Source organism: Artibeus jamaicensis, unplaced genomic scaffold, assembly GCF_021234435.1.
Source record: "Artibeus jamaicensis isolate MK-2021 breed Jamaican fruit bat unplaced genomic scaffold, CSHL_Jam_final contig_685, whole genome shotgun sequence".
Classification (NCBI taxonomy): domain Eukaryota; kingdom Metazoa; phylum Chordata; class Mammalia; order Chiroptera; family Phyllostomidae; genus Artibeus; species Artibeus jamaicensis.
The window spans coordinates 4929145-4943495 of record NW_026521924.1 but is presented as its reverse complement, the minus strand read 5'-3'; the positions used below and the strand labels follow the sequence as shown (position 1 = coordinate 4943495).

Sequence of the window (14351 nt, the reverse complement as noted above, 5' to 3'; positions counted from 1 at the left end):
GGGCTCCTGCTGCCCCTTGGGCCATACTCTCAGCAGCAAGACCCTTGGTGAGGAAAGGTCGCTTCCATAAGTTTTCCATTGTCTCAATTTCATCACTATTTTCATGCTTTTCAAATTGGCTACAAAAATTTCAATGTCATCCTTATTTTTGAATTGGATTACATTTTGTAGTCAAGACCAACTCTTTATAAATGACCACGCTCACCAGTTCCCACGTCTGTGAGTAATAGGCCTCTTTTTGCAGCGCTGTTCTAGGTGATTCAGATCTAGCACTACTTCCTTCCTTAACTCGTAGATTTGAGCTTTTCCACAAAACTTAATTTTCCAAATAACAAACCTTTTAATTTCAGAAAGAACATTTTGTAAAATATGTCATTTTCTTCCTTAACTGGTTACATGCACATTTTTATTTTACTTGTGTAAGAGCAGCGTTTGTTGGAGGCTTTCCTAGTATGAAGTGTTAAACTAAGTGCAAAATGAATAAAAACCACAGCCTCCTAAGTTCTTGTGCCTGCTTTTTGTGCTTTTTCTGTTTTGTATGGACAGTTACCAGTATGTCTATCTCCAAGTAGCTCATTTCCCATTCCATTCTAATTGATTACTGTCTTCCCTGTTGTGGTGGCTTTCCTGGGAGGGTGGTGGTCAAAAAGTTTAGCAGCAGTTGACCAGGAGAGAAATCCTTTGATTTTTTTGTTTGTTTTTTAAATCATATCCTGAACATTAGTTCAAATAGAAACTTACTGGTTTCTTTTCCATGCCTTTTACCATGTGCTTTTAACTTTTGGTTTCTCTCTCACACACACACAGATTGTGTGTTAAGATGTGTATGAAGGTGACTTGGAAGTGTGCATATATGTATGTGTGTGGTAGGTAGCCCTATGATTGAAAACATGATAATTGTAATAAATGAGCAGCTTTTTAGGGTCCATGTAAAATGGGGATGGATAACCTGCTAAAGACTGTGGTTCTCTTACATACAGTCTGTGTTGCAGTGGCTTGACAAACAGTTTTAAAAATAACCATGACAGTAAAAAAGATCCATTAGTGCTTTAGGGTCCTAGGGATCTAAAGGTTGATTTCTGGTGTGTTGTCTTTGTTAAATGATCAGATATAATAACAATGGAAGCTCCCATTCGTTGAGCCCTGGCTAGTAGTGAACTCCTTATTCACGTGCATGTTGTGCAACAAGCAGGGCTGTGGTCCCGCAGGGCAGAAAGGGCTGCCCCGCCGGGAGCAGATAGGGAGGGAGAGATTACGTGTCCTCGTTAGTCCCTCTTTAGGAAATAATAAGCATGTGTGGAACCTACAGCAGGTGTTTTTGGTTTTTGTTAACTCACTGAAGTTAGAAGTTGTTGGAGGGTTCTTGTCTATAAAAACTACATAGTAGTTTATAGTCTTCTGATTCAAAGCAGAGAGAACCTGTTTGCTTTTTAACTAGGCAGCATCAGAACATTTATCAATTAAATAGCCTTGTTATTGGTTTTGTGTTAGAAATTGTGGACTATACTCTTTAAAATTATTACAGGGCTAAGTGTAGCCATAATATTTTGATTGTATTTTGAAATCCTGAACAAAGCTGCATTTGATGTATTTTTAGCGAATTACAACCTTTAAACACTGATTACCAGATTTAGATTTGTATAACTTAAATCTTATTTTTACATCTAGAATTTGTGCTTCAAGTGCAGTTAAGTGTACTGGTATAATCTTAGTCTTCTTGACAGTATTCTGTGATCTCGGACTCCTGTCAAAAATCATTATAGGGGCTAGAAAATGTTGGGAGGTAAAATAAATACATGACCTCATCTCTTCTTTTGCACTAGATTATAACTTATGTTCAAAGAGACTGAAAAAAGAAAACATTTTTTCCATTAAGCTGTGATAAATGTGTTTTGTTTAGGATGGTTTTGTTATTAATAGTTCCTCATAGCTGGTGAATGGAGGATATTGTTTGAAGTATTTGAAACTAAATGCTGCTGGGATAAAGATTTTACTAGTAATATAAAGTAGACATCACTTCCTACCCTTTATTAATTGGTCTTCCCTATTTAACGAAGGAAATAAAAATACACATCTACTGAAGAGAAATCTGTGAACATAAACTCTTCCTGTTTTCAAATGCATTTCATAAGTGGTTTATCTTATTTAAATATATGATAATACAGTAGACAAGAGAATGCAACTGCTTGCTGTTCCTTTAATATCAGAACAGTACATGTTACAATAGGTGTCACTGTTTTGCTTGGTCCAATCATGATTGGTGACTTCAGCTATTGGCTCCAAGCACTGGCTGTCTGACTCCATCTGCAGGGCTGTAATACCTACTCTCTGATCCATTCACCACACAACTTCAGCAGGCTGAACACACTCGCACGGCTCCAGCACATCTTGCTAACCTAATTCAGAAAACAAGTGCTACAGCTCTCTGCCTGTCATCTTAGCTCTCTGTAGCATTTTCAGGTGATCCTGGAAACTGGGTTATATTTTCATGAGGAAGTAAGAGAAACAGGAATCATGGTGGGCATGTATTTAACAGACCCAGTACTGGATAAAACTTAAAGCCAGTTACTATTCAACATAGTGAAAAGGTCACCTTGCCTGACTGAGAAAAGAAGCAAAATACCAGCTTGCTGGTTTCTGTTAACATATCAGCTCGTGCCAGCCTCTTTTCCTTGATGTTCATACCAACTTGGGATATCTAGCTCTAAAGAGACTCATGGTAGATGACAAGGAAAAGAACATGAAATGTCTCACCTTCTTCTTGATGCTTCCAGAGACGGTAAAGAACAGATCCAAGAAAAGCTCGAAGAAAACAAATACCAGCAGTAGCAGCAGCAGCAGCAGCAGCAGCAGCAGCATCAGCAAGTTGCCTCCAGTTTGTTATGAAATAATTACCTTAAAGACTAAAAAGAAGAAAAAGATGGCTGCTGACATATTTCCCCGCAAAAAACCAGCAAACTCCAGCAGCACCACTGTCCAGCAGTACCACCAACAGAATCTCAGTAACAATAACCTGATTCCAGCCCCGAATTGGCAGGGTCTTTATCCTACCATCAGAGAAAGGTAAGTGCCAGGCCAGCATGTTTACTTTAAAAGTTTTCCTGTGTTGAAGTTTCTGCTTTTGCGCAGCCCATACTGTATTTTAACATAAATCTCTGTTTCCTCTTTTCCCAGCAGCTTTATTGGTAATGGAAAACTGCCTTGTGCCTTTTCCAAAACAGTACAGCTGTTTTCCTCTTAGATAAAAATGTTTTTGCAAGCTGTAACGTTGAAGTGACAGGGTTATGTCTAGCGGCCATAGAAGATAGAAGGCTTTTATTTATCCTTAGTCTGATGAAAAGTTTGGATAACTTTTTTTAAAACTTTAGTTACTCCCCATGTGCTTGCAATGATTACAAACACAGTTGTTTAGTTGGAACCTTTATTTGTAGTTTTACCCTGAAGTTATGAAATTGTTGCCTAGCTTAAGAATCTTTTGTGGGTTCTGTATGTTGGGGAGGGGTTATTTGAAACGCTGGCTGATGTGAATTAATGAATTGCCTCTGTTTATAGAAATGCGGTGATGTTCAATAATGATTTGATGGCAGATGTACATTTTGTGGTTGGGCCACCAGGTGGGACTCAGCGGTTGCCAGGACACAAAGTAAGCAACAGCCGCATTACCGGTTTAGTTCGGAGATTTACAGAGAGGGACCCTCTCTGTAAGCCTGGAATTTGGGGTGGGCAGCTTGCTGATGTCAGGCAGTGCATGTTTCACCGGATCCCTGTGAAAGCTGAGCCTCTCCAAAGGGCTTTGGCCACGCTTAATTTTTTCTTTGTTCCTTTTATCCAGCTTTATATCTCACACAAAAACATGCCCTTTTAACTCTCCAGTCATGGGGACTTGTTGTGACAGGTTAGGAAAGTCATGTTCACTCTCTGCCTATAAATCAGTTAAATAAGCTTTTCTTTTATTTGTTTTGTAATGAAAGAACTTATGCATTAATCTGTTAAAGCCTTTAGATAATTAGCAGCATAGAGACTGATTTGCATGAACGTCTATCTTAGATTATCACAGCAAGATACACTGTACCTTGACTGACAAAAAAAAAAAAACAGGTTTAGGTGTTCTGTGTCCACAAGACATGATTGCTTAGAGTTGTTTTTCTAGATTGATTTTCTGGAAATGCCTCAATTTAGAGCATGATTCCCTTTTTCCACAGTATGTTTTAGCTGTTGGGAGCTCTGTGTTCCATGCTATGTTTTACGGAGAACTTGCTGAGGACAAAGATGAAATCCGTATACCAGATGTCGAACCTGCTGCTTTTCTCGCTATGCTGAAGTAAGCATCATTCATATGTTTGGAAAGAGTTTGTTTAAGCTGTATTTGTACACTGCTGGTTTCACAGTTAAATATAAGTTCTGTGTAACAGAAAAGGGAGACCGATGGAGAAAGAGGGTTCTGCTTACTTCTTTTGGAGAAAACTGTGCATCATCCAGTGAAAAGCATGTGGAGTGATGCAGTCATTTGTAATGACACTTTGGCATGGGATTTGGGGGCAAGTGGCTTCTGATTTGATTTTTAACAACTTAGACTTAAAGAAAAATAACTTCTGGCGTAGGCATTATCTAATAGAGGATATCCTCTCTGAAAGCATCATGTGTGAAAAACTCTTTAGAGACAAATTAGAGTTTTGTTTCACAGTTCTTGAAATATATACCTTGTTTACATACCACCAGTTATGAGATATCTGAGTTTTTTAGGAGTTATTGTTTCCTACCAGCAAATGTAAAACTTATTATCTGTTGAAATAATCTAATTTTTGCGTGTGCACACACACACACACACACACACCTGTATACATACTCTTACATAAAATTAGATACTCTTTCTCAAGGATAAGAAGCATTTGCATTTGATAGTAGAGGAGAAATTTTTGAGAGGTGTGACTTGTTTTATATAAGTTTTATATGTATGTATACAGATAGCTTTTAATTAGTGATAGAGCAATATAAAGCTATAAGGTACATATTTTTAAAAAATGGTTTTGTATCTCATGGCTCTTTCAGAATCCACTACATGTGAATGAGGTAAATAGGATCCACTTTATTACATGTACTGGTACTAGGCAGGAATAGTCTACCATGTTATTAAAAATCCAATGATTATTCTAAACCATATTTATGTAATTTTTGTTAAATACTTACTCTAGCACACTTAGTTATATCAGAGTTCAAGGTTATCAGCTGCTGCAGGAATTTTGGTTCACTAGACTAAATATAATCTTTGTCAGAAAAAAATTATTCAATAGGTCAAGTTGGATAGTAATCCTATAAGTGGTTACAGTGTTGCTATATATCATCTGCTGACTACTGAAGAATAAGGAGTATGGTTAGTTCTGTAACCAAATCCAAGCTCACTGCATGACAGCCAGTGAGTTGAGTAATAAGGAGTTGGGGCAAGAAAAGCAACTCCACTCAGGAAGCCAAGAAGATCGTAGACTACTGTCCTGAAGAACCATCTTAAGAAGGTGCAGAATTAGGGCTTCTTTTATGTCTAGGGCAGAGGGAAACAGGAGAGGTGAGAGGTGATTGATGACTGTAGACATCTGGGTACCAGTGGGGGTTTGACAAAGATTGTGAAACTTCTTTGTTCTTAGTCTGTTGACTTTAGTTGGTATGAGTCCAGTCATGAAATTAGGTTCCTTCAAATCTGTGGTAGACATTATTTTTGTATATACCTCCTTTATCTCCCCAGGAGAGGCAGTGTCTGGCAAGGGACTGTTTTTGTAAAACTCAGGCCACCAGCAGAATTCCTCTAATGATTAGCATGTCTGTTTGCAAGACTGAGCAGAAACTGTTAACCTAAAGGCCATGGGAACAAAGCAGGCTTCAACAAGATGGAGTCAGGGAGGCCAAGCATTTCACTGTTACAGTTCTAGAGCGAATGATGTATTTGCATTATAGTTTTGAAATCTAACTGCTGCTGACTAAACTCTTACAGTGGAAGGTAGGGAAATTAAAGGCAAAAGAATGTGTGAAGTACAAAATGTAAACTAATCTACCACTTTTTAGCCAACCAGTACTTCATGGCCTTTGTAATCTTTTAGGGATATAAATATAAGAACCAGTTTTACCTGTAAGACTTTTTAATTTTTTTCCCCATTCATGCCAGCTTTGTATATTTGACATTATCTTTTGCAGAGGGCAATGCTAACGCTAGGTCAGCATTTTGACTTCACTGCAGTTGGGTAGAATGTTGTGTCATTCCAGATTTATACATGATTAGGAAATGTAAGAATCATGGAGTTATTAATACATTTCACCTAAGTCATTTGATTGATCATTCGACAAGCATCTTTTCTCATAAATGTGCTACTTAGAATATATGTCGGTATAGCTCTTTAAAATTAGACGTGCCATCCACGTAAAGAGGTAAAAATCAGAGAAGTGGTAAGGTGCCATTTGCTGTTGTGCCATAGTTGATCGGTGCTGCATTGTCCCAAGGACAGTGCAGGCCAGGTTTTATTCACCTCACCCTCCCGTGGTGGGCGAGTAGCCAGTCTTCCTGGATAGGGGTTGTCAAGAAAAAGATGAGACTGCTTAGTTGGTAGTTCCAGGATAAGAGATAGCGCTCTCTTGCTGACTGTGCTTCAGAACCCTCCCCAGTGTCCCGGATCCCTGCTTAGAGCATCTCCGAGTTGCAGCCTGTGTTGTCAAGAGGTCTTGCCAGTCCAAGAAGGTAAAGATCTTCCTGGGAGCAGAAATGCCAGTTCCATTTGTGATCGTGGACATTTTCTTACTGCAATCATTTTGTGTTTGTATATGCATTTTACTTTCTTACAGAAGCCACTGCTAATTTCTTGTTGTGTATATTTCACTAAGTTGAAATATATAACTAAAGGAAAACTTCATGGGCAAGTAGCTAAACACCTTCACTAGAAAGATTTAAAAATTAAGCGTTATCAACATATTTTTCACCCATATGTAGTTTTCACTGACTTCCTTGGTGAACCATAGCACTGTAAAAGAAGCAGATGATTTTCTACCTTCACATATCATTCTGAGAGCCTGCACTGTTCCCCAAAACACCAAGAAGTGTTTTATCTCTTGACGTAGGGATGCTTTACAGAATCACAGAAACAGTGCATATTGAGGCTTTCTTACTTTGTCTTCTAATTATAAATATATCTAGAAACAATATAGTCTTTAATTCTGAAGTTCAGAAAGGAATGTATTGGGGAAAAGAAAGAATTAGGGTTTTTTTGTTTTGTTTTGTTTTTGTTTTTTTAAAAAACCAACTACAAAGCCTGTTTGTATTGTATGTAAAGGTAACTGGAAGATTGTGCTGAAATCCATATTTGATAACCCACTGAACCTGGAACTACTTGAAAAATATCTTGTTTAATCTCAGGTTTTATTTTGTGTTTAGGAGAAATCCAAGTCACACTTAGTTAAAACTATCAGGATGTAATCATTGCTAACATAGTATTAAAAACATTTGATTCTATCTGAATCTGCAGCAAAAATTGGCTGTAAACATGTATATATATATATTGCTTCTAAACATAGGGGAGTTATGTTTCTTCATTAAATATAAAATAGTACGTATACTAGAATTTTGAGATTTTTTCCTTAGTATTAACCATCTCTGATATGTCATTCTAGTATCTTTTATTCTTTTGAAATGATATTAAATTCAGTTTCTAACATAGAGGATAGAATAACAACACAAAGTCTATGTCTTTAGTTATACAAACTTAATCACTGAGTTGAAACATTAATTTATGAACATCTTTCAAATGTTTTTTAATCCCTATTATTTTTGTAACAGTTGTCACCTAACATGATTTTTTTTTCTTTTTTCTTTTTTTGGAACTAGCTTGAAAGTAGTTGCGTCTTTTCTTGCTGGACACACTCATTTTGTGTAAATTCCATTTACATGCTGTGCATTTTCTTTCAGATATATCTATTGTGATGAAATTGACTTGGCTGCTGACACAGTGCTGGCTACTCTTTATGCTGCCAAAAAGTACATTGTTCCTCACCTCGCCAGGGCCTGTGTTAATTTCCTGGAGACCAGCCTGAGTGCCAAGAACGCCTGTGTGCTCCTCTCCCAGAGCTGCTTGTTCGAGGAGCCAGACCTGACCCAGCGTTGCTGGGAGGTGATCGACGCCCAGGCTGAGTTAGCTCTTAAGTCTGAGGGATTCTGTGATATCGACTTCCAGACACTAGAAAGTATCCTCCGCAGGGAAACACTGAATGCCAAAGAAATTGTTGTTTTTGAGGCAGCTCTCAACTGGGCTGAAGTAGAATGCCAGAGGCAAGATCTAGCTCTGAGCATTGAAAATAAACGCAAGGTCCTCGGAAAGGCACTTTACTTGATCCGCATACCTACAATGGCTCTGGATGATTTTGCAAATGGTGCTGCACAGTCTGGAGTTCTAACTCTCAATGAGACCAATGACATCTTCCTCTGGTACACTGCAGCCAAAAAGCCTGAGCTGCAGTTTGTCAGTAAAGCCCGCAAGGGCCTTGTGCCCCAGCGCTGTCACCGTTTCCAGTCGTGTGCCTATCGGAGCAACCAGTGGCGCTATCGGGGCCGCTGTGACAGCATTCAGTTCGCAGTGGATAAGAGAGTGTTCATCGCTGGCTTTGGGCTGTATGGCTCCAGCTGTGGCTCTGCGGAGTACAGCGCCAAGATCGAACTCAAACGTCAGGGGGTTGTCCTGGGGCAGAACTTGAGCAAGTACTTCTCAGACGGCTCCAGCAGTACCTTCCCCGTGTGGTTTGAGTATCCGGTGCAGATAGAGCCAGACACTTTCTACACAGCCAGCGTGATACTGGATGGCAATGAACTCAGCTACTTCGGACAGGAAGGCATGACGGAGGTTCAGTGTGGCAAAGTGACCGTCCAGTTTCAGTGTTCCTCGGATAGCACCAATGGCACTGGGGTACAAGGAGGGCAGATTCCCGAACTTATATTCTATGCTTGAAAACAGTTCCCGAAGCAGTGTGTGAGCTCTGAAGTGCACATCTGGTTCCTACTTGCTTGATGCTTAGCTCATCTGCAGATATGTGATCAGCGCAGGTAATTTGTAATGAATGAAGCTGTAGGCAGTTTTCTAATTTCTTTCAACCTTTTAATTATGTACAGGCAGAAATGCAGCATTCAGCTTTTAACTATATGCTTAAAAGAGCCAAGTTCTTATTAGGGCTCTGTGGTTTTTAGAATTGCGTCCGTCTCTACAGCTGGGGAGAATTTGTGCTCTTTTCTAACTGCTCCATTGACCTCCCAGATTTGTCCCTCTTAAAATTTTTTGGGGGGATCACCTAAAATTTCCTTTAGAGCTTTATTTTGACAAATAAAAATAGTCTAATAATGACAAGGGTTAACAGAACCCCTCCCCTCAAAAAAAAAAACACAACAGGTAAACCTAGTGTACAATTTTGAAAGTTTTGCTTTCTACTAAATAATAATTTAGAGAGGAGACAGTAGTTGTGTTTAGCTCTATTTTCTTTTAAATATTTTACTTCTTGGTATGGCATTTTCTTAAATCCTAAATTCATAAGATTGTTAAATATTAAATACTGCAGAGTATTGGTACAAAGTAGGAAAATAAGAAATTGGATGTTTGTTTAGGTCATGACTTCTGCTAGAGCAGGTTTATGTTTTTTAGAAGACAAAAATATTGCAATACAGACACTTTTTTAAAAAGTAAATTATAAAATTTTGTTGTCATTAGGAAAAATTTCAGGCTTATTATTTTAAATTTGAAACAATTCATAAAGGAAACCTAAAAATGTCCCATACTATAAATGGATTAACTGATGGCACAGTAAAATGCACAGTTTGAAAAAGTCAGACTCATTTCTCCCCAGGTAGCTTCTGATCCCCACCGTTTGCTCGTTTTTATAAGTCATACTGTATAGAATTTCTGCTCCCATCTTGTTTTTTTATGAAAAGAGGACCAAACAATTCTTTAGATGAATGGAAAAACAATTAGTTTTGTAGCACTACGCATTATATAATAAGATACCTTTATTCATTGATTTTTTAAAAATAAATATACTTTACCTGTTCTACTTTGGTCACATACTATCTTAGTTAATTATAATTCTGTCTTGTTCCTGGACTGCTAGAATCTGGCCTCTGGCATCTTAAAGTGCCATTATATACCTGCAGGGTTTTTAAAAAAGTGACCTGGAGCAGTACACCTGATTATACCTAATATTCACTGTATCCGCGTCACATCTTGCTCCTTACTTGCCCATGGATAATGTAAACACAGGAGGGAGAAGCTTATCAACAAATTCTCCTTTAGTGATGGCTTGTGATGGTTTAGTGCCGGTGACCCTGGTAGTGTCCAGTGTGTTTACTCCCAGTTGGAGTATCCATGTGTTCCTGGGCAGCTTTTCTGCTCAGTGTGATCCTGAGATGGCTTCACTCGCCACCCAGAGTGTGGTCCCTGGCCGCCTCCTTCTCCTGCTCTGTAAGCCTGAAGCTGGCTTGTCCGGAGCCAGGGGTTAGTCCTGGGGTGGGTCTGTGTGCATGGGCACCCATGTGCACGCAAGTATGTTTGCCAACTCAGGAATTGTCTCCTCCCTTCCTGGCCAGTGAGAGGTGGGACGGAAATGTTCCCCCTGCTGGCCCCAGCAAGGCCCCAGTGAGTGACTGCCCTTACATTCACTGTGTTTCTGGGCTACTGTGTCCCCTGTGGACAAGGGCTTGTTGCTTTTGGCCAGCTTCCCTGATGGAGGAGAACACTGGATTATGGGAAATGTTTTAATCACCTTTGCCATTACCTCTGTCTATTAGCATAAATGATCAAAAGCTGTTACTGGTGATTATAAATAAGTACTCCCAGGACAACTTTCCAAAATTGTCTAACAATTATTTCATATTAGAAAATGACAGATAGTTTTGGCACTATCTATGAAAATGACAGCATAGACACTATCTATGAAATAAGGGTACATTTTCAATTTAAAAAATACTTCTTCACATGATTTTGTTTTTAAATGATGATTAAACATTTCAGGAATTCATAGCTACCATGCAAATTGGTAGGCTGTGTACCTGATTAGAAGGCACTCATTTTTAAGCCAGAGGAGAAGAAACTATTCAGCACTAGCTTCGTCATACGAGATTGCGAGGTGGGTGTGACAACCTTAGAGTGGAGCCGGTTCACTCAGTAACGCTCACTGTCCATGCTCCTGTTGGCTGGCTGCCCTCCCCATGGCTAGGGACCTGCTGGGTGAAAGCCACGTGAGATCCTGTGCACTGGGTATAGAAGAACCTAATTTTATGTTAATTACTATTAAAGAAAAAAGACACCTTTTTTTGCCACCTGATTGGCTGGTGCTGAGAGCTATGGGTTAAATTTGAAAACTGTTTTAAATCCTATTCTCCCCTTCTGCATTTCAACAACATGGAATGAAGGCTAATATGCTTGCTTTATTTATTATTTATTTTTTTTGGTAATCTTAAATTTTGTAACTTTTAAAAGTAGAAACTATTGTTCTGACAAGGCAGGCAACTCTAGTATATAAACACAACTCTGTTAAACAAAATACTCTGTAGCTGCTTTTCCCAGTGTTTCTGGCTGTCTTTGTCGTCATTCATACTGGGGATAAAGGGGAACTAGGCTAGCAGTTCTAATGTAACATTCTTTAAGCATATCTTAATATAGTATTTAAGTAAATTGTCTCATTTCTACATAATTATTGCACTGAACTGTCTTTTTCATTTTTTAAGGTGTTGAAATAAGCTTGGCTAATTCAAGACACTAGCCACTTGTGCATCAGTGCTTGAATTTGGTAGCTTACAGCATTATTTATGAAGGAAAATATATAAATATGAAGTACCTCATGTTGAATGTTATTGTACTGTATTTTTAATGTAACAGTGCAGATCTTGTTAGACACATGAATGTGTATAATCATGTTAAATGCAAATAAAAATAAAACTGATTCATATATTTGTTTTTCTTAGCATTTTTGTCTCTTGAAATAGTAAAAATTTCATTCTGGCACTTTTAGTGCCACTACATTTTACAGAGATGGTTTTGCAGGAGCATTTGTTTGCTAGGTATTCAGATATCTCTGATCCCCAAAGAAGTAAAAATTTGAGGCAAAAGCATAAGAGAACAATGAATATGTTAACTAGTTGCACTGTTCAAAGCCTGACTCTTAAGTCAGTGAGAGGGAGTCAGTGGATGTGTTTATATTCCCCTATGGAATTCGTGGTTGGCTTTCTCGTGCTGTAGTTGCTCAGATGTCTGTGAATCTCGCTGTACTAAGGGGTGATACTGAATTACACCCAGCTTTAGATGTAACCAGTGCTGCTTGTTCCTGCTAGTTTATAACAACTGAAGTCTAGGAATTAAAAAAAATAAATCTCATATGAGAATTTTCAATATAATTTTTATGTGCTCAACTAGTTTTATATTTCCCCATGTCAAGTACATTAATACACACACATACATAATTATATGCACATGTATATATATTATTTCTCTGTAGCATTCTGTTGCTTTCATACTAGAGTTTATTATGAAATCTTGCGTAGTTGCTTAACCACTTTACCTCTTAAGTTTCTATTAACATACCAGCTCAAAGTATTTTTTGGAATTATCTCAAAGAATAAGGGAACTGGAAGTATATGTTCTCATCAGCTTAATTACAGATACAACCTGAATTGCAAAGATCTTTAATCCAGGAAAATCTTAGCAATTATCTCTTTGTTGCTATTAAACTTAATCCATATATGTTTGTTTTCAAAATCCCAATTCAATTAGAAATTAAACGCCCTCCTTTATTGGTACTCAGGACCAATGTGTCATTGAAATAACACTTTCTCCCCAAAATTCACGGACTTAAACTTCTGGGGATGGGGAGAAAAGAAAGAAGAAAAGCATTTCTGGAGAACTAAACTTAGTTAGTATTAAATTTAGAGACCAAAACAAGAGCAAGTGGCCCTGAAAACCTGTGGTTATGCTGAGTGTTAGACTAGGGCTTGCCTGCCCCGAGAGTCTTCAGTAGAAGATGACTGCACTCTAATTCATACACTTCGACCCTTTTTTTTTTCTGAGCTGTTTCTGTTCATTGACCAGCTACACCCTTTGCTCAACATTTCTGGTTGTCCTCCACTTTTTAGAATATGTCATCTCACAAAACAGAAACTGGGGAAAATTTTCAAACATAGAATTTTCTCATTTCTTTAACCAACATAAGCACTAGTGAAAAGAGATTCTCAACCAAGACATTGGCAGGTAAATGAGATGAGAATATCTGTGAGGAAGACATGAAGATAATGAAAGGTTGGCCGCCCCTGCCCCCCGCCCCCCCCACACACACAAACACACACCAGTGTAAGACACCAGCAGTGTGGGTCCACCTCTGAAGAATCTTTGGGTACATGTCCTGAACTTGGGCATCTCACCTCTTGTTTCCTCTCCTGAACCTTTTCTTGAGGGGGAGTGTGGGGAAGGTTTAATTCCTATTTAGTCAGATCCTTGCTGACTCTATAATCATTTTCTATTTATTTACTTAAACATCCAGTGGATAGCAGTTTTCATAGCAGATGCTGCCATTTCATAATCTGCCGTCTAAAAAAAATCCCCAAACTCAAGATACGTAGTTAAAACATCCACTCTTTATTTTGTCAAATCTGTACTTTAAATAAATCTGTGTTCAAGAAATAATGAAAGTTTCCTGTTAAACTACTAGTACTTAAACATTAGTTTATTCCTACTGACCTCTTGTTTAAGCTGTTCTGGGTAGTAACCAAACTAAGTGCTATAGAGGAGGAACTATGTTAGACTTCAAGAACAAGGTCCTTTTTTTTTTTTTTGCTTCAAGTAACAGCAGTACATAAAATTATTTCAAAATTAAGGCATGCTTCTGTCTTTAAGATGGGTGAATAGTTTATACTTAATAGTCTATCTCTTTTATATCAATTTGTTTGAGAGGAGTGAACTTTTTTCTAAATTAAGTCATTAGGTTAACCTGAAATATTTCTAAAATAAGTCACACTAGGGCTCTTGTTTATTCTAACTTGACATGTTACAAACTATTTATGAGCAGCATATAGCATAAAGACTTTTGTGAGAACCCCAAAAGTCTGTGAAATAATATTTTGATACGTAGCAGTCTTTACTGTGGCTGTGCAATTTGCATTTTCCTCCCTAAACTACTATGTTCAAAATACATTCAAAGAAAATTACTATTTAAAGAAACTGCAAATAATCTTTCAAAGCCTGAAGCAGAGGACATCAGTTTCTACTGTGTAACAGAATACGTAAAAATGTACTTTTGAGAGACATTCTATGCATCTTACGGAATTTTCATTTTGTGCTTGTCTTAACCAC

The 14351-nt window shown here is 38.0% G+C and overlaps 1 protein-coding gene across 5 annotated transcripts in view; it reads left to right on the top strand.

The window, feature by feature from the left end:
- Nucleotides 1–11960, top strand: part of BTBD3 (BTB domain containing 3) — a 36820-nt gene extending 24860 nt beyond the window's left edge. For 4 of the 5 annotated variants that reach the window (XM_037155982.2, XM_053671245.1, XM_037155980.2 and 1 more), the window contains exons 2-5: nucleotides 2775–3063; nucleotides 3553–3643; nucleotides 4203–4321; nucleotides 7943–11960. In XM_037155982.2, coding sequence (XP_037011877.1) covers nucleotides 2921–3063; nucleotides 3553–3643; nucleotides 4203–4321; nucleotides 7943–8975 — 1386 coding nt within the window. In that variant the 5' untranslated portion in view covers nucleotides 2775–2920 and the 3' untranslated portion in view covers nucleotides 8976–11960. Of the gene's footprint in view, nucleotides 1–1846; nucleotides 3064–3552; nucleotides 3644–4202; nucleotides 4322–7942 lie in introns of those variants that run through there. The other variant, XM_037155979.2, reaches the window with a different exon arrangement.
- Nucleotides 11961–14351: the final 2391 nt, after the last annotated feature.